This window comes from Dermacentor silvarum, chromosome 4 (assembly GCF_013339745.2).
Source record: "Dermacentor silvarum isolate Dsil-2018 chromosome 4, BIME_Dsil_1.4, whole genome shotgun sequence".
In the NCBI taxonomy this organism is placed as follows: Eukaryota; Metazoa; Arthropoda; class Arachnida; order Ixodida; family Ixodidae; genus Dermacentor; species Dermacentor silvarum.
In genome coordinates this window covers 24,915,113-24,934,707 of record NC_051157.2, presented here as the reverse complement: position 1 = coordinate 24,934,707, position 19,595 = coordinate 24,915,113, and the positions used below count along the sequence as shown (strand labels likewise).

Below are 19,595 nucleotides of genomic sequence, written 5' to 3'. Positions count from 1 at the left end.
AAGGATTTAAATGTACAATTTATTACAGAGGCTACACACAGATGACTCACACACACACACACAGAGCCACCATTTCAAAGGTTATCTTCCATCACTTAGCACCTGTGAATCAAAATCACGATGCATCTCACAGCTACTCTGGGAATATGAGAGATGCCTTTTCCAGATTAATTTTCACCCATGGGGGTAACCAAACCAAAATTACATGGGCATTTTTCCATCACATCTCCATTATAGTGCAGTCACTCCAGACGGGAATCAGATTCATTAACTAGTTAATTAGTCAAGCTTGATTATTATAAAATGTTAAATATTCATTCTAGAGCATAGGTTGCATTTTAAGTTGTAGAGCATGCTCAGAAAGACCTTATGTAGGTGTTTCCATGCTATCTTTTGCATTGTTGTTTTTGGGGGCTTTTATGGAAACCCGTGAAATATGAGGGAACAATAATTTAAGGAGAATATGTATTTATAATCTTGCAAACCTGAACTTATCCTAACCCACGTGCTCTTCAGAAAATGTGTCAATGGTCACATTTGCCCACGCTGTACCACTTTCTTTAGTTTTGTTTCTTCTAGTTATATGAACAAATCAACCTGTATAGCAGTAAAATACTGCCTTTACTACCCTCTTGAAGGTGCTGCTATCATTTTGTTGTATTTATTAGCCTAATCGTACAAAAACAGCATGAAAAATGGTTTGAAAATCAACTGCTAATAATAACCGACTCTGTGCATGGTATTGCAGCCTTTCATGAGGACTAGCCTCCTCCTTTAGTGGAAGAATCCTTGGTCCGACCATAACTGTGTACATAGATTAAAATATTCAGCACAGGAAAACCTGCCATATCAGTAAATATACACAACTGTAATTTCAAAGATATGAAGGGATGTTGTCTAATTAGCAGCTTTCTTTGAGCAACTGCACCATACATAACTACAACATATTCAAATAGTTGATTAATTGTAGTAGCAATGAAACGTGAAAAACAAAGAAAGCATTATTAGCTTCTAAGTTAGGGTACTAACTTTCTTTAGGAGGTGACGACGGCCTGCTAACAGGAGCAGGAGCACTTTTGACAAAGACAAGCTTTCCAACTTTAGGATTCCCATCCTGGTCCTTATTCTCCCTTTGGGCCTCTGATGTCTTTGAGCTGGATGAAGACTCTTGCTGGCTTGCATCAATCATTTCATCCAAGCCCAGCTTGTTAAATTCTTCGTCTACAGGGTAGTCTGTCTCTTTTGCACCTGCACACAAAATTCACAGATCAGTAATGACAGTCGCATCAGAAGTAAAGGTAAATGGGGAGGTTACGATTAATTTATGTTATGCATATTCCATACGCACTGACATGTATGAACACTGCATAGAATGTGGTATAGCGTAGCTTGAGATCAGTACGATCCTAGGTGCACTAAATCACATGCTGTGGAATCACGTAACATGGTACTGGTATGGGCGAGTTGGAATAGTGAATCTATGGGAGGCAAGCAGTGCAGAAAGGGCATTAGCAACAAGAGCACCAAGAGACACAGTGCTGTGTCTTTCAATGTTCCTGTGATTAGTGCCCTCGCTGTGTCGGTTGCCTGCAACAAGGCCATGCTATGAAACAGCTAGCAAGCTCTCATGCCTTAATTTATTACACAGCACCTGTTTCAAGTTTGGTTTCTTTGCTTGAGTAGCCTTCTCTTAAATACAGAGTACTCCATTCTATGTACATAGCTATCATAAACTAAGACAAGCAGGATGAAGGGCTCATTATTAATCCGCTCCATTCCTTTCGTACCTGGCACTGAAGCGATGCACAGCAGGTGGGAGGGGCAAACGTGAAACGTGTCCAGGATGTCTGCTGGGTTGTTAGCATCGACGACATACACCTCACTGCTCTCCCGTAGTAGATGCACAAATCCAGACAAGTGAGGAAAGTCGCTGAGCCATATCTTCTTGCTCTCTCCGTTCCTGCTCCTGCAGCTGCAATGGTTAAAAAGGCAATACATGTAAACAGTATAAGCCCCAATATAACCACACAGGTAGAACATACGAGAAGCAGGTAAGCATAGTTGTGTAAACCTGTTATCACAGAGCTCAGATTGGAGAATTACTGCTAATATAACGGGTGTGATTCCAGACCACAGGTTTAGTAGTAACAGTATTTGCTCTCCCTAACTTTTTTGATGGCACTAAACATACAAAGGGTGTCAAGCAAATGCCTTTTTCAAAATTCCTTGAGATGACCAGGTTTTCCATGACTTCTGCAGTGAAAATTCCCAAACCATAAAAATAAAAAAGAAGATAGCAACCGAATTTCTGACATAATTTTTCTCACTATAGGCAATCCAAAAGAAACAACACTGTGGGGAAAACTTACAGCTTACACCGGCAGGAGAAAAAAATCTAAGTAATTTTACTTTTTACCGTTTTATTTCCCCATAGTGCAGCAGTGTACAAAGCGATCATGAAGACCGCAACAAAAAGAGAAAGAAATGTTATGAAAGAAGGCCCATGGTCAGGCTGCACAAATTCCATCGAAAGCTTTACGGCAGTATGCCAGTTTACAGTGTGTGCAATGTAATCACACAAGTGAATTTGTTGATTGGGCATATGCCACTGCGAGCTATATAGCCAGCTAGACAATGCATATCTGCATGTACGTTTTCTTCTTTTTTTTTTATTTCCCCGACTTTTCCAAGCTTTCCAGGTTACTGGACACCTAGACTACAGGTGACGTAGTCTCTCCAATGGAAAATTACAGTTAAAAACAATTCATAAGGAATGCAACAGCTTTGTGAAAAGCAGTGATTGTATCAGTATTTGCTGCTGCTTGCTTTTGCAATGCAGTACGTCAAATAGTGCTTCCAGGATTGTTTATACATGTCTTACCCATCATTTTTCACCTGTCTATACCTTCAACTGCGCAACAAATTTATTACTGTTAATTCTCAAATTAACAGCAGTCGTTTTTCACATTTTAAGAGCACTAAAGTAGTAAAAAATGGCACAATAACACCCAATACAGAAACGTTCTCCTCATAAACTGCTCATAACTACTGGCTCAGATTCAGATGCTGTTGCAATATCAAGGGTTGCCACAAAAGGTGTGGAATGTTGTGGCCTTTCAAAGATACTGCTACAAATATTTTCCAAGACAATGTAAAATAATGCTTACAGCATGCCTCGACTGGTGGAATGAATATTTCTGAAGCGAAGGAATGGAGTTGTATTGCACACACAAATGCACATGCTGGGACCAAATGTACTAAAAGTATGGCTCCAATTACCCCCTTACCCTGAGTTCAAGCTCTAGCCTGTCGATGTCGTCAGCTGGTGATGGTGCATCTGCTTTCTGCTCCTTGTAGAAAATGCTGGCCCCAACAATGGTGCCCCCGTCACGTGTCCGCCCACCTGTCAGGTTTACACCAGCTGCACACCAGACCTGTCAAACAGAAGCAGCCATACACTTTAGGCTGCTCAGCATTACAGAGCTGCACTATCAAAGTGTCTTCTGTTAAAATGACATTTTACACCTCTGTAAAAGCAAACTGGTCACTTTAACTGAGAGCGGAGGCTTGGTATGGCATAAAATTATGTAAAATGAGGCATGGTTCATGGAACAATGGTTGTGAATTCCTGTGGTGCTGTAGATTGTGGCAATAACTTACCAAAGCTAACACTCATTAACAGAAAAAGAGATTACAATGCATTTTAAGATAATTACGAGCTCAGCCTTGAAACTTTTGTAATTTTCTTCATAAAGAATATACAAATCCAAAATAATACTGGGAAATTTGCAACGCCTAGAAATGATAGTGGACATGAGGTTCTTAAAGAGAAGTTTGATGTTCAATTTTTTGCCAAAAAGCCCTTTTTTATCAAACAAGCCTGGATAGTTATGAAAAAGTAATGTACCTGTTTAGCTCAATTTGTATGCTAATTTGTGTCCCTCAAGGCATAAATACACTGCGTAGGGGCTGTTTCCAAGCCAAGTCTCCTCAGTAAGCAACCAAATGACCATCAATGACCACAGCAATAAAAGTTGCCACAGTCACCAAGTAATCAAAGAACATGCTCTAAGAAATGGATGGTGTCCCAGATGGCCTTCACGACATGTACTGTGGAAAAGCCATCACACTTCAGCTGCACGCTGATGAAGGCCAAATGCAGGCCAAACACACATTAATGAGTCATTTTCACTGCAAGTGGTGCTTCTTCAAAGGTGGTGGTGTATGATGTCACGTCGATCAACCAGCAGTAGGATACAGGGTCAGCCCTGACCGTAAGACTAATCTACGACTACATCGTTAAAAGCGTTGAATGTTGGGCTAGTTGGTATTTTCACTAGTTGGTATTTGTTATTTTTAAGATGGTTCTCCTGTATGACTACATCAGTTGGAAACCTCTAGAAACTCAAGCAATGCTGCATTGCACCTCATGCTTCATCTACACTGGACATATTGACTTGTTTTCCAACAGAGTAGCAGTGCACGCACTACTTGACACTGGGCTCATATCTCCAAGTGAGGCCACTGTCAATGACATGCAGGCAATCTCGTACATGTGCACATTGTGCTCCAGAAAAAGTGAACTTCAAGCTACGGTTTGAGAATGATTTCTAGAACAGTATACAACACGAAGGTTACAATTATACTTGATCGAATGTGAGCAACAGCATCAGGTTGCACAGACCTTATTTTTTACATTACTGCATAACACATGCCATGAGCCATGGGAGCCTGCATACTCCTACTGCTACTTAGCCTTCTCTTCCTTACATGCTGATCTCTGCAATACTTGTCTCATTTCAAGTGTGCGGCAGATAACTATACCATTGTTTAAATGCAATAAAATTATTGACAAAACAGTGGACACAGCTCATCCCATTATCAGTGTTGGTCAAGGCAATATTGACATCAGTTAAGGCAAACGAATACTGATGCTTAGCATCTATACTTTTGTACTTTACAACCTTAATGCTGGCACCACTAGACAAGTTGAGGAGTGAGACCCTCTGAAATCGGTTAATCAAATAATGGAGAACTTTGAAGGACAATGAAAGAGCCAAGCAGGAAACCATGAAGCACAAGATGCAGTCATGCAGCCAGGCTGACCTTCATGGGGGAGTTGGTCTCCTGGAGTGGACGGCAAAATACGGGCACTGGTACTGGCACGTGGGATGGTGCACCCCCAGTTCGATGTGTTGCTGCACTCAGTGGAGGTTGGGGCAGGTCCAGTTTCACAGGCGTCGTCTTGGTCGGCAGGCTCCAGCCATAGGCCTGAACTCGACCGTCCTCCTTACGCACATGTGCCCGCACTTGCTTGTACTGCTCCCGGCGTTCCCGAGCACGCTGCGCTTGCAGCCTTTCTGATGCCCTACAGCATGCATACATGATATGCTGCTGCCATCACAAAAGTATGTCTACAGTTCAAAGTGATGACACAGCCACTGACCAAGCAAATGTCAAAAACACTCTGCTTTAACCCTCAGCCCGTTCATGCTGAACTACATTCCAGAAAAACATGGTGCTGGGCTAGTTGGTGATCTCCAAAAAGGAACACGTTAAGTGTGGCTGAAACACAGGCTGTTTCCTTTATGATCAACATGTTTCATCCTGCAAGAGCATACGGCATATGCATTGAAAGAAGGTGTTCTCAATAATCACACCACCATATATAAAGGTGGCAGAGTTTTTTTTTTTTTTTTTGCTTGATTGTTTTTTGTAACTTTGCGCATATTTTAAAAGACTACTAAAGAAATGCACGTCACAAACTTTGTTAACTTTACTGTAACAGGCACTCACTTCAGTTCCACTAAGCAAAAAGTTCTGTTTGCCCAAGTTTTGTTCCATCAGCAGTCCTCTGTAGTTCACCGCTTGATGCTACATGTTTTCTCTGAACGACCCAGAATCTGTGAAAGCAGATGCCTAGACTCACAGGTCACTGTCCAAGAAGTCAAAACCTCGATGCTTTTCCCCTAGTCTCTTCTTCCTCATCGACTCTAGTGCAGGGCTCAGTCTCGTTGAAGGAGCATTGTAGCGGACATTCACAGTCGACACAGGCTTCTGCTGCGGCTTGTCAGTAGCACTGAACAGGTTGCTAAAGCTGCACAAAGAAGGAACAGAGCATTTCAAAAGTGCATGACCCAACATCCAGCTGACTGCAACCGGATGACTGAAAGCACTGTACCAGACAAATCTCGTGCTCCAGTATAGAAATCAAAGTCTGTCACTAAAAATACAACAGCAAGAATTCTGTCATAAGCATAAAACCAAATAGTGTATACCTGGTATGCGCAACATATAAGAAGCTGTCTCAAAGTGCAAAACTGATTAACAACAGTATGCAATAAAGAAAACTAGTTTTCAACACAACCACATAGAGTATTAAATACAATCAAAACACAACTAGCTCATGTATGTACAGACATTGAGGTGCCATAGAATACAATGCATTGAGAGTGCAGCTGCAAAGAGCAAGCAAAGTAATTACACTACATAAATCTGTGTTAGTGTAAGTTTTTGTGGAAATTTGTGTAAGTTTGTGCAAATTTTGCACAAACTGCTATGCGAGCTACAACATAGCCAATTTGATTTTTGATAACCAGCATACTGCTCGGATAAAAACCTCGAGTGTGACAGCCTTTTCAAAAGCACATTACATTATTAAAGAGCAAGCTTCATTTCAGTCATCTACTGTCAAGTCAAATGTGTTTATGAAAATACAGCCTATATTGCACCCAAAACATGCATGTTATACAGTCAATAAGTATTTGTCTGTAGAGGCTTGGGAGAGTCACTACAATTCATTACGATGACCAGCACAGCGTGGTCGGCAAGGAGACGAAAGCATGAACGTGCTGCTGACAATGATAACACGGCACTTCAGTGGCATGTTTGCATTGTCTTGTTCTTATCTTCCACATTGTGCTCATCCTCACAATGACAGAATTTCCCCAACTTTGCAGGTGCTGGCTGCCGCTGTCTTGCCAGACAGAAACAACATGGGCCACTAGGTAAGTGGCACTGGGTACGTGTCCAAAGAGACAATTTGAGCCACAGATTACGCGCAACTGGTTACATGCCGCTGGGCATGTGCTCGTTGTTGGTTAATCTCCCAGAATGGGCATGTGCCACTGTGACACGAGGCGATAAAACTCTCTTTCTGGGGTTTTACGTGCCAAAACCAGTTCTGATTATAAGGCAAGCCATAGTGGAGGGCTCTGGATTACCTTTGACCACCTGGGGTTCTTTAACGTGCACTACAACGCAAGCACACGGGCATTTTTGCATTTCACCTCCATCAACTCTCATCAACATTCTTCCCTCAATAAGGATCATACATCCCCTTCGTCCCTATGACACGGACAGCGAACACACCTACAAGTAACAAGGCTGTGCTCGTGGCTACACTGCCAACCCAAGCAAGCTTCAAATAATTTAGATTACTTTTACTGTTACTTTTTTTCCTTCCTTCCTTCCTTTATTTTTTTTTCTCTGACATATCTCCGACTCAGAGTATGAGAAAAACACCACTTTTGTATTCTCAACTTGCAGCTATAGTCATCAGCATTGAGGGATATGTGAACTCTCACGAGTGGGCCCACTGGTTATCGCAAGAGGAAGCAGCATAGCCGCAGGGACTTTTCCTAGCTGCATGTCCCAGCGGGAGCCTTTGCTCTTGCAGCGACATGCTAGCGGCGTCCCGTCTGTATTTTATCCCTTGGTGCAGGAGCCCTTTGGTTACCGCGCCGCCCCGGGACCAGGTGTTAGTGCAGTGTTGGGTACCGCCGGAGACAATAAATGGTTTCTGCCAACTCAGGGCATTACTGTGTTTTCTTGCATGCATAGCGCTCGGTAGCCCCTTTGCAACCCGAGCGTGTGCGCCGCAGTGCACTAGAGTACGAGAAGCAACGGCCCTGTGGCTCACCAAGCTCGAACCCTCAGTGGTCGGTACTTCTGTGAGACCGTAACCCCCACAAGCTACAAAAGAAACCCAGTAAGGTTTCTCGGAACGAAAGCTTTGCAGTCGAGAAAAAATTTGTCCTGGTCCGGGATTCGAATCCAGTACCCAACACCTTTTCGGGGCGGCCGCTCCACCAACTGAGCTAACCAGGAGGCTAGTAGATCGCAGAGCGAGGGTGAATTATTCGACAACTCGAAGCACAGGGACACTGATATCGGAAAACAGTTCTGCGGAATCCCGCAAGGTGGTGAAAGCATCACGAAAGGGAAAACTGTCATCCACCCGAATGTAGCACATAGCTACAAAATGTGTTAGTGTATGCAGAAGAACCAGCGACAATTCAGACTTATTTTATGCACAAGTACTAGTTGCTGGGCTGCTCCCTACTGCTGCTGCAAATAAACATTTTTAGTGTGCTTTCAATTTATCATTGTTAGTATAAAATCTGCCTTTCGTTTTTGCTTCTTGTTATTTTGCTGTTCTTGCACTTTTCATATCATTCGAATTATTCCTAATGAACACATTATTCTCTGCTGACAGGAGAACTGATCTCTGACTTGAATATCATGCAAACACTTGAACGTCTCCAGACGTGCATATGCATCAAGTTAATGCTCAGAACTGCTGAATATAGAGCTTCTGATGCTAAAATATGACAGAAATAAGTACAATGGTGCCTGACATCCTGGCAAATATGCACGTTTGGTCCATCCCATAGACTGACTTTAGGTTTCTGAAATGCCATTCCCAAAAATAGCACTTTTAGACATAATTGAATACCTAAACTTGAGCTAGTCAGTTCGATTTCATGTCAACAGCACAACAAATGATAGCACCATGTCGCCTTTTTTATATTTTTTTCTTTTTTTTTTTTTTTTTGGGGGGGGGGGGTGTCTGTTTACAACTCACCTAAGCCATGTAGCAAGAAGATGGCAACACATGTGAACACAATGCCGTAGAAATACTTTTATTTAGTCAACATACAGTCTGCTGCCAAGTTACGTAGTACAGTATAGACCACTTATAACGTAACCGCTTATAGTGCAGGACAGGATATAGTACGGTCTTCTCAGCCTCCCATTAATTTTCCCATAGCACTCCATGTATACGCATACCGCTTACAGTGCAGCCGCGTGAGACGAAATACCGGTTATAATGCGGCTTCCGCGGCAAAATCTCGCCGACAAGGGCGGTAGCGAGCACGCTTCTCAACGAGGTGCGCCCACCGATGGGAGAGAATACCAACAAGAGCGATGCAGAGGAGGAGCATGAGACGTGGAGCACGAGTCCAAGGGCGATAAAATCGTCGCCGCGCGCCATATGTGCGAGTGAAAGCGCACGGGGGACACGCGTCTTCACGGAGAGCGAACACACAGCGGAGAGCAAACGCGACTTCCATCGCGCGACGGCCGTGGGGGTATGGGAGGGAGGGAGGGAGGGTGGGGCGACGCTGTGCTGCGGCACCAAATGCGTATCTTGCAACCGGGGCAAGGAGAAGTGGCGACACAATCTCCCATGCGAAAGGAGCAAAGCGGGAAGGCAGCACGGGAGGGGGGGCGGCTTCTACTCTGCCAACAAATGCATTCGCGCCTGTGCCGGCTGTCGGTGTTGTCGCGCGCACCGTATCTCGAAAGCAATCTCCACACGGCTCTGACCTTTGTATGCACTGTGCTTACGCTACTCAGTTTCCGTTGAAGCAGTAAACTGCACGAACCTTTGCTCGCTGCGGCAGCCGTGCTTCCCCACGCCCACGTTTTGACAGTGGTTGTCTGCGGTCATCGAGTCTATTCTTGTTTGCTTAGGCGCATTGACACCACGCTGTTAATTCAGTTAGTAAGCGAATGTGTCAGGTTTATGCAGCCAATAAAACTACTATCCCTACTCCTTATAGGTCTCTACTAATTTGCTATCGCAATTGATGCTTCGCCTTTCAGGCGAAACTGAGACATTTTTTAAAATTATTACTTTGCTTCATGCGAAGGAAGATTGTGGGTACTTGGACATTAACCTTTCAACGTTCGTAAATTTAACCGGATGCAAAACTCCCAGTCGCACACTTCGATTCTTGGATAAGCGCGGCTGCTTGGTCTACATGTTTTGCATACGTGCAGGGCTTGAAAATTGCTGTTTTGGTTATAGTGCGGTACCGCTTATAGTGCAGATATTCACGACTCCGGCGACTTACGTTATAAGCGCTCTACACTGTATTCGTTTATTTGGCTTTTCCATTGCATTCACTGCTTTCCACCTTCAAAAAGAGAAATAGCTACCCCTCACCTCATCCAGATACTCACACACACCTATAAAACCACTGAATGCAGCACTTTTGTATTCAGGCATAACGGCAGCCTTTTCATTAATAAACCATGCAGCACACATACTCATTTTGTGTTCACTTCCTCTAGGTAGGACCACCACTTCCACTGTGTCCACATGCACATGCAGTTCCAGTGTGTTCAAAAAGAAAGGTTGGACAGTCTGCTACACAGCAAGTTTAATAGGTCCATTGCTGCATGCACACATGATGACTCCCTTTTGCTGCCTACTCATGCAAGTCTATGTCTTAGCTTGACAGGAGGCAAGAGGTTAACAAGTGCACAGCTCATCATTGCAAGCTTGTCAACAGTTTCAAAGCCCTGATCACCAGCTCTCCTAACTCCTTCCATGCCATGGGCAAGCTAGGTTCGTCCCTGCATGTCTGGTAGAAGTGGCTAAGGAAGAGCTCAGCTCGTCAACAGTACTTTTCATTTTCTAGTAATGCCATGGACGAGCAGGTTTTTGCCTCAGTGGTTTGTCCTGCTTCTGGTAGATGGCAGCTCACAATCTTGTGGGCAGTGCAAGCAGAACGTGTTTCTTTTCTGACAGAGGAAGTAAAACGCGCTGGCAACTAGTTTCTTTAAAAATAATTTGGCCATTTTTGGTCATTCTGGATACAGTCAAAGCTCGATATAATGAACCTCGATTTACCGAAATTTGCGATGTAACGAACTGTTTTTATTTCCCACCTTATTTCTATTGAATGAACGAAACCTCGATATAACGAAATTCTCGATATAACGAAGTTTCTCGCTGCAAGTGCAACTTCGTTATATCGAGGTTTGACTGTATACCATGGCTCCGAAGGGGTAAAAAAAAAGCTCACAGGTAGCACACTCTGGAATAATATGAACACTCTGATCTTCGGTATGGCCCTTTCTATGTGGGTAGTCTTTTGAGAGCTGCGTTGACATAGTGGCATCAGATCAAAGCAGCTGGGCACACTTCTTCATCACTGAGGGCATCAGAAACATCGGTCTTCTCTTGCCGAACACCTCTTCATATAGAAAGTCTCTGTCGATGAGAAAGACCTCTCCCTTCTTCCACCTTCTCAAACAGTTCACTATACAAAGTCAAATTCCTGTCAGGGACCTTATCGGTACAAGCCTTTGAAATGAATGTGACGTTTCACAAAGGCGGTATTACAATGAGAATTATTTGTCTTGCAGTGTTGATATGGGTGGAAAACATATGGCATCTGGTGTTCATTGCCGTCGGCTTCAGTATGACCATCTTAGTGCAATAAATTACACTTCTGGAATTTTCAGAAAGTGGGTCCTGAAATGTTTGTGGACAAGTAAATTGCAGTGATCATAGAGGGCCACACACAGAACTTCTGATTCTCTAACAAGACACTGAGCCATCAGAGAAAACATTACATTGATAGTGCACTGCAAGATGCCAAACAGATATGCATAGGTAGTTTTGTGCTAGAAGGCCTAATCACAATCTCATAAGCACAGAAGCAAACAAACCTGCAGGCACCAAATCTGTATGAAACTTTATCATCATTTCAATGGCACTATTGCACCAATGGTGTTACCATTTTCGAAATTGTAACAATCAGTTCCTTTTCCTTTCTAAGAAAATTTTACTTTGATTTAACCAGTAGCCGGTCCAGTACCAGAGAAATAAGCTCGTCTTTCAGTGTTGAAGTTTTCTTGCAACGCCTTGCACTGTAAGCAATCGCTGCATCTTGACATCACAAGCCTCTCTGCACTTGTCTTCACAGGAACATTATTAGTACATGTAAGTGTCTATGAACCAGAGCCTTTTGCAGCAGGATCACCGATATTTTGCGAGATAAGTTCTTGACACACTGATATCTTGAAATTTTCGCTCCAGATTCCTTGTGCTCCATACAAAAACACAAAATGAATGAGTCTTGATGGGTAGGGTCAGATGATAGTTTGCCTGAAAAATAGAAATTAAAAAAATATTGCAGCCATTGCACAATAAATTACATTCTGACTTTGTTGTAGACATTTTCATAAAATGAGTATGAAGGCCACTACCATCAAACCTCAAAGTCACGAACTTCAATTTAGTGGCGGCAGCAAGGTATAGCCACACTAACTGAAAACCACATGCAGAATGTCGCTTGCAGCATAACTAGTCAATATTGGCATGTAAGAACTGGCCGGTGTCTCTGCCTGGGGGGCAGCACCTGATTTAGGTGCAATCTCTACTGCATTTGCCAATGCTTTTGATTCCATAATTAGTGGTCAAGTCTCTAGCCCAATTGTGCTCACAAATGCTTATTGATAAGATGTTATACACTAGAACTGTGTAGTAGCTTTTGCTACTGAAACATAAAAACTTCAACGTAATGAAATTTGCAATTTAATGAAGTTTCTTGCTATAAGTACAACTTTGTTACATCGGGCTCGATTGTACTAGAAACATGAGAAGTTCTATCCACTGCTTAAAGAGACACTAAAGAAAGTATGAAGTTAAATTAGACTGGCATATTGCACATATACAATAAGAATGCCATATAGGTAATGTGAAGATTCTGGCTGATTACGTTTAACATCCCCTAAAATGCTCTTGCTATGAGAAATGCCATAATACTGGAAATCTCTGGATTAATATTAATTGTGACCACTTGAGGTTGTTTATCTGCGCTACAAGGTAAGGGTCTTCCTTTCTGCCCCGATAGCATCCAGATAAGTGACTAATGTTTTGTGTCCATACATGGCAACAAAACTGCATTGCCACGTCTTGCCATGTCGTGTCTACGGACAATGTTCCTTGTTTCAGGAAGGTCAATTCACATAGGGCATCACCCTGATTGATAACAAGCCTAAACCACAGGCACTGCAACATTAGCATGATGGCACAATTCAGTTGCCACTCCAGTGGAGACTTGCCTGCTGCTCTCAACAGTATACTGCAAGACAACCGTTATAGCTATATTTAAGGTTGCAACAGCTGTGCAGCTCCAGTGCATTATAATTCACTGATAGGTACTTGCCTTGAATAAAGAGGGCAAAACAGATCTGCCAATTCTTCATAAGTAGCCAGTTGTTCTGCTGAATTGCTGCAGCCCCGGTGCTCTTTCCGTCTTCTTTCAGAAAACTTTGCCTCACTTGAGAGAGCAGATAAGTTGCAGTTCTAAGGCTACATCCTGGCTCCACAGAGCAATGCCAAAGATGCGAACAGTTCATTGGACGCGCACCATTTGCAGAAAGCATTGCCGCAAAAGCAGCCAGAGACCGCTAACACGTACAAGAACACGCAGCAAGTTATGAAACAGGAAATGCCCTTCAGCGAGCTTTTAGCAGAGGCGCATGTTGCTAGAGCACAGCAAGATCTCGCAGAACTGTCAATGCCAATATACCTTCAAAATAATGTACTGTGCACTCCTCCTTGCATGCACACGAAAAATGAGAGAGAGGCGTTGGTCAAACACAGTTCTGCAGGCCAACAAGAGCATAGCCAATACAAGCATTCAATGTGCATAAGTGACAGGTCCTATCAGAAGCTTTCTTAAATATTTGCGGAAGTTATTCTAATTTTAAGCAAACTTCTAAGCTTCAAGCTCAGTTAACTTGAAGGAAGCTCTTGTTCAAGCTCAGATAATGTTCTGCCTCCTTGAATGTGCTAAAATATGACGACACCAACTCATTCAACAATGCTGTCAACTGAGTAACCAGCTTTAGAAAGGTGAAAAGGTTAAGCGCATGAATGCCATCATAGCAAGTTTGCTTAGTGTTACATGATGTTTAATGCTTTCATGTTTTTTGTTTTCCAATTTTCCAATTTTTCGTGATTTTTCTGAAAATTTCATATCAGATATTTTCAATTGCACTGCAGGAGATTCAAAAGCACACTACCTTCAATGTAGAACATCGCTGATGAAGTCAAGCCAGAATCTGTGCAAACACATTTAAGGCGGCGGTGAAATCCGAAATAACGGAAATAAATGCTTCTGCCACAAGCCAAAATACTGCATAGTTAATTATGAGTTGAAGTTGGCAAAAGAGATTGCAGTTTGGCAGCGTAATCAAAAGAATGTGAAGTGCAAAGCCAAATCATGCAAAAGAAACACAATAAAGCACAACAAAGGATGCTTAGCACTGCACGCTATTACTAGACAACTTGCAGTACTCACTTTGTGCTTCAAGTGCGAATGCGTGAGAAAAGAAGAGAAGAAAGAAATGCCACCACCCATCATGACGAAGAAGCAGCATAAGCAATATGTTTACCAACTCACATCAAGAACAGTGCCACCACAATTACTTTCAGCCCCTGTGTATGACACAAGCATAGCAAGAGCCATAGTCTCATCGACATTTGCAACTATACACTGGAGGAAGACAGGCAGAGAGTTACAAAGAGAAGACACAGCGGGATGTTGATATTCATGGCAAGACCAAAATACTATGGCATGCTTAATGTGCAAAATAAAATAATACCTACTATCTGCTACACAGAAACACCAGTTTGGTGCCACAATATATTCAATTTGGTTGCCCTCTGCGAGCACTCAATATTTGCAATATACAGTTTCCATTGCCACACAAGTTCACTAAAACCACTCCTAAGCAAACACCTGTGCTTAAATGTCTGAACTTAAATGTCTGAATTATCGGTGTATTCTAACACCGATAATTTGGACATGCTTGATTATTTGGACAGACTCGTGGCACTGCCACTAGCCCCATAGACTTAATGTATGACAACTAAAACTTCGATGACCTTACAGCACGTCGTGCGATAATTTGGACTCCATCCAACAGCACGACCGTGTGCTAATATGGCCACTTAGTCAAGCAAAAATAGTGATATTTTCGTTCTGAGCCAACAGTGGCAAGGTCATCAGCCATGTCACAGGCGCTCCGCGAAACCAAAACTAGCAAAGCCAAGTCAATCTAGTAGCCGCCAATGAGAATTCGGTGCGTGTATTCACTACTTCGTCTATCTGTAGCAAAAGCATGACAATGGTCGAAATATGGTCCTCAATTTTGTAGCAATGCTTTTCGCTCGATTCTATGACACTCTTATCATCCGCTCTTCATGGCTGGCTTGTGGAGCGTCACTCTGACAACTTATGAAGCACAAAAAACGTGAAACGAAATAGAATAAAAGGCACTGCTAGAAAATTGTGGCCATGGAATGTCTACGTCAAGGGCAAGCATATGCACACGCAGCCACACACGTTGGCAAACTTGGGCCGTATTCTTATAAAATCACTTTCAAAATATACCTTTATTTTCGGGATATTTCGCATGACTAATACAGGACACGTCGAAGAAACGTTTACACACTGTGATAAGACAGCATGCTTGGTAATGTGCCAGGAATGCCTTCACTCACAAATGCCAATGTGTCGTGCGCTAGTCATACTAAATTGAAGGTATCTCCGAAAGTGACAATCCGAGAATACAGCACATCTTTTTTTGGCCACTTGTGGAATAAAGGTATTTCGAACTCGCAATATTCGGACATTTTGGCGGTCTCCATTGAGCCCGAACTATTGGTCGACGACTGTACTAAGAACAGAGAGAACACAAAATGTGGGAAGCTATTATGATTAAAAGTGTGTCACCGCTTTTTTGTCTTGCTTTATTCTTTCAATAGTGAGAAAATATCATATCTGTTGTCTTGAGTTTAATAGCGGGCATGCCTGTTCCCTTTGTCACATTCTGCTGCCTTGTGCGCCTTCGATATACAGCAAGACCTTGTTAAATATAACTGCACAAGAATGGCCAAAAATTAAAAATTAAATGAGATCCAAAACAAAGCAACCGGAATGTACCAAATCGTAAAGAAATGTGTACCATAGCCAAGCCAAAGAGAAGTGGCAGCCTCACATGCAACCAGAGAGGAGGCAGAGCACTTACATTTCCAAATGGAGGATCGGTTCTTCTTTGGGTCCGCAGTGGGGTCTGTGCGTGAAGCCTTGATCATGCCTGTCCACCGAATGGCCTCCTGCAGCTCCATGTAGCGCTCCTTGTACTGGTTCCTCTCCATGAGCACACGAGCCATCTCCACTCGGGTGAAACGCTTGCGCTGAGCCATTGGAACATCCTCCTGCTGCAAGTGGCATCACAAAGCAATGATGTCAAGAGAGCTGTAGTGCAGCATTGTGATGAGTGGACATCCAGTACGACCCCCATACGTATATATTGAATACGACAACCACAACCTCAAGAATGGGATACCAAGTTATCTAACAGCGACCGTCCACAATTTTAGGAATTAAGCATCAGAGAAGAGCTCACTCAGATGATAAATGTGGCAGGCACTCTTTGAAGCGAGAACCGCCTGCCTCATAACAATCAATTCATTACTGCTATGCTGTTTGACTAAATTATGCAGAATAATAGCAGTTGCTTTTTCTTATATGCCACCACAGATGGGATTTTCATAACTTACCTCTGTTTTAGAGGTAAATCCTGGACTTGCACTCATTAAGCCTAATGATTGCCATGTTGTTATAGAGATGCTGGAACAGTGTACGAAATGAACCGATTCCAGGATTGTACTGTTCGCAAACTGGAATATTTTTAACCTATTCCTACTTATGTGTTGCAAATGTAGCAAACGCATTGATAGGACAAGCAACAGCTTGTTTTCTTGTACGGTTGCTTGTGTACTGTTTTATGTAGTTTTCACCCGAGAATGTGGAAGTTCTTCGCATTTTACGATGCGCAGCACCGTATACTACATAACCATTACTAGCAGTACCTACAAGAATGCAACTCATTTGTGTATCCCCCATGCAAGACACTTTTCTGTTATATGCAATAAAGCTACCGTATTTATTCAAATCTAGGCTTAGTTTTTGTTTTTAACATGACTTAAGAAACTCGTAGGTCAACTACGATTCGAGGATTTAGTTAGGAACCATCGGAACTAGAAAAATGGCACGCCACTAACTATTTCGGCAAAAGACAGCACTGCAGTCATTATTATATGCTGTTATAGCCGCCCGTTACTACGACTCACTGCGATGGTACGTCATTTTGACCACATTAAATGCATGCAGTGCGGGCACAGTCATTGTTTTCTTTAAACTTCGCTTTCAGCAAGACACTGGCACTGAGCATGCGGTGTCAGTACAGCAACGATTGCAGTGCGCCTGGGCAGGTGTTGGACATTAGCAATAACTATCATTTGCTTTTTCTAGCAGTTGTCGTTTACTATTATCTTGGTAAGCTTGCATTTGAGGAAAGTATTTTTTAATTTTCTGACCTTCAACATTAGAGAAAGATGAGGAGGAGGAGGGGGGCTAGGAATCGAGGCTGGGTAGATTCAAGTAATTATTGTACGTCAACTCGTGTGTTTGATGACAAGGGGCTTTTGCACTGAAGGGATATGCAGTGACTTTGACATGTCTGGCAACAGCTTTAAATTGCTACCTGCTGTGGTGGCTTAGTGGTTATGGCGTTGCACTGGTGAACTCGAGGTTGCAGGTTCTATCGCAGCCGAACTGGACGCATTTCTACGAAGGTGAAATGCAAAAATGCTCATGATTGAGATTCAGATGCATGGTAAAGAACCCCAGCTGGCCAACATTAATCCCTGAGTCCCATACGGCGTGCCTCATAATCAGATCATGGTTTCGGCACATACAGTGGAACCTCGTTGATACGATTCTGCGTAATACGTTTTTCAGGATGACACTTTTTTTAAAATTTATTTTCCTGATAATACAATTTGGCTTGATAATACAATTTGGCTTGATAATATGTTTTTGATAATACAATTTTTGGATGATGCGCTTTATTTTCCAGTTTTCGGAAAGATCATATCAACAAGATTCCACTGTACAACAAAATTTATAATTTTGTTTAGGCTTTAAATTGCTCCCTATTCAGTGGTAGCTGGACTTGGCCCATGTCATTCATCTCAATTTTCTTTTTTCTAAAGTAGATAGCAACCCTAGTCTAACTGGCTTGTTGAACTCGCTTTTCTGAAGGTCAGGATGATAACAGCAATTTACCCTTTCAACCGTACAACCTCACATGTACAAATGCTAAATGTGTTATTATATAAAACAGGGAGTTTTACAAAACCACCTATAAGCAGGATTCAGACACTTATAAGACAGAAGCAAACATGAAAGAATTTTAATTTTGCTGTACTGTGTGTGCAGGCCATTGCACACTCGTACATGAATCATCACATATGTAGGTCATTGCAGTGCTCAGTGCCATTCATTTCAATTTCACCGTTTTTAGAACATGCATGTGAAAAAATGAGACCTCCCTCTTTGGTTTCCTAATCTACAATATTGCATCAGCCCATTAGTAGTGTATTTTGTTGCTTATAGCATAATCCAGCTATATATAACAACCAAAAACAAAAATTATATCAACAGCTTAGCGAGCTGGAATAAAAATGGCGCTCGCAATGACAGCTATGAGCCTTAGCACGTAAGTCGCAAGGCAGAGCAGATTGACTTGCCACCTGTTAGGAAGTGTTAGGAAGTTAGGCTGTGCATTCTTTTTACCACTGTTACAGTATCCCTGTGCCTAACAAATCAACAGAGATGAAAAAAAAAAAAGATTTTTCTTGCACAGAACACTGTACACTCAGCTATTCTACTAGAATACAAACTGACACAAGTCAATTATGTTACACACGAGATGCTTATGAGAGTAATCAATAGACCATAATAGTAAATACTTGCCAATTTCAGAATGTACATCTACAACAAGGAGAAAACAGCAGCCTGTTAGCTACTACACAAATTACATCAACCATGCATGCATGTCACACTTGTCCCAGTAGTGCATATGATTAGGATTTATATATGGAGGTCTGCAGACAAATTTTTACTTAGTAGATGCTCGGTCTTATTCTAGACATTTTTGTCCAAGGACAAAAAGTTAAATTTGTATAAATACTATTGAGCGTTCTGCCTAGGTGTAAAGTCTAGACCCCATGTATGCTTGCCAGTGTGCACTTGCTTGCCCTGACGCACCTATGTGCCTGCCAGACCTTACAAGGAATGGCGGTTAGCATCTACAAGGGAGCCAGTACGCGCTCAGTCCTTATTAGATGACTTTGAAGACACCGCTTCATATTGAGCTATTGATAAGTGTTTCAAAATGCACAATATGGATTTGGCTATTATCCATTGGTAAAGCTGGTGCAGGAGAATGATAGTCTGCACCCCATAGCACAACTGAATTGGAGCACACGAGCGTACTCCAGTCCAGTTGTGCATGTAGCGAATGTTGCCCATAGCTGCACAGCGCAGATGTTGCGGCCACCGCAGGGTGCAGCGAACCAGCCCTCTTGCCGTCGAGACACACGGACAACTGTATGCCCTTATTGGTCTCTGTGGCTGACGTGGTAACACAAA

At 42.5% G+C, this 19,595-nt stretch overlaps 1 protein-coding gene across 1 annotated transcript in view; it reads right to left on the bottom strand.

Moving 5' to 3' along the window:
- LOC119449637 (C-Jun-amino-terminal kinase-interacting protein 4-like) overlaps positions 1-19,595 on the bottom strand; it is a 56,920-nt gene that overhangs the window by 19,805 nt on the left and 17,520 nt on the right. The window contains 7 exon segments of the mRNA XM_049665340.1: positions 1,030-1,248; positions 1,788-1,893; positions 1,895-1,972; positions 3,288-3,434; positions 5,107-5,368; positions 5,930-6,097; positions 16,119-16,315. Of these exon segments, the coding sequence (XP_049521297.1) occupies positions 1,030-1,248; positions 1,788-1,893; positions 1,895-1,972; positions 3,288-3,434; positions 5,107-5,368; positions 5,930-6,097; positions 16,119-16,315 (1,177 nt within the window).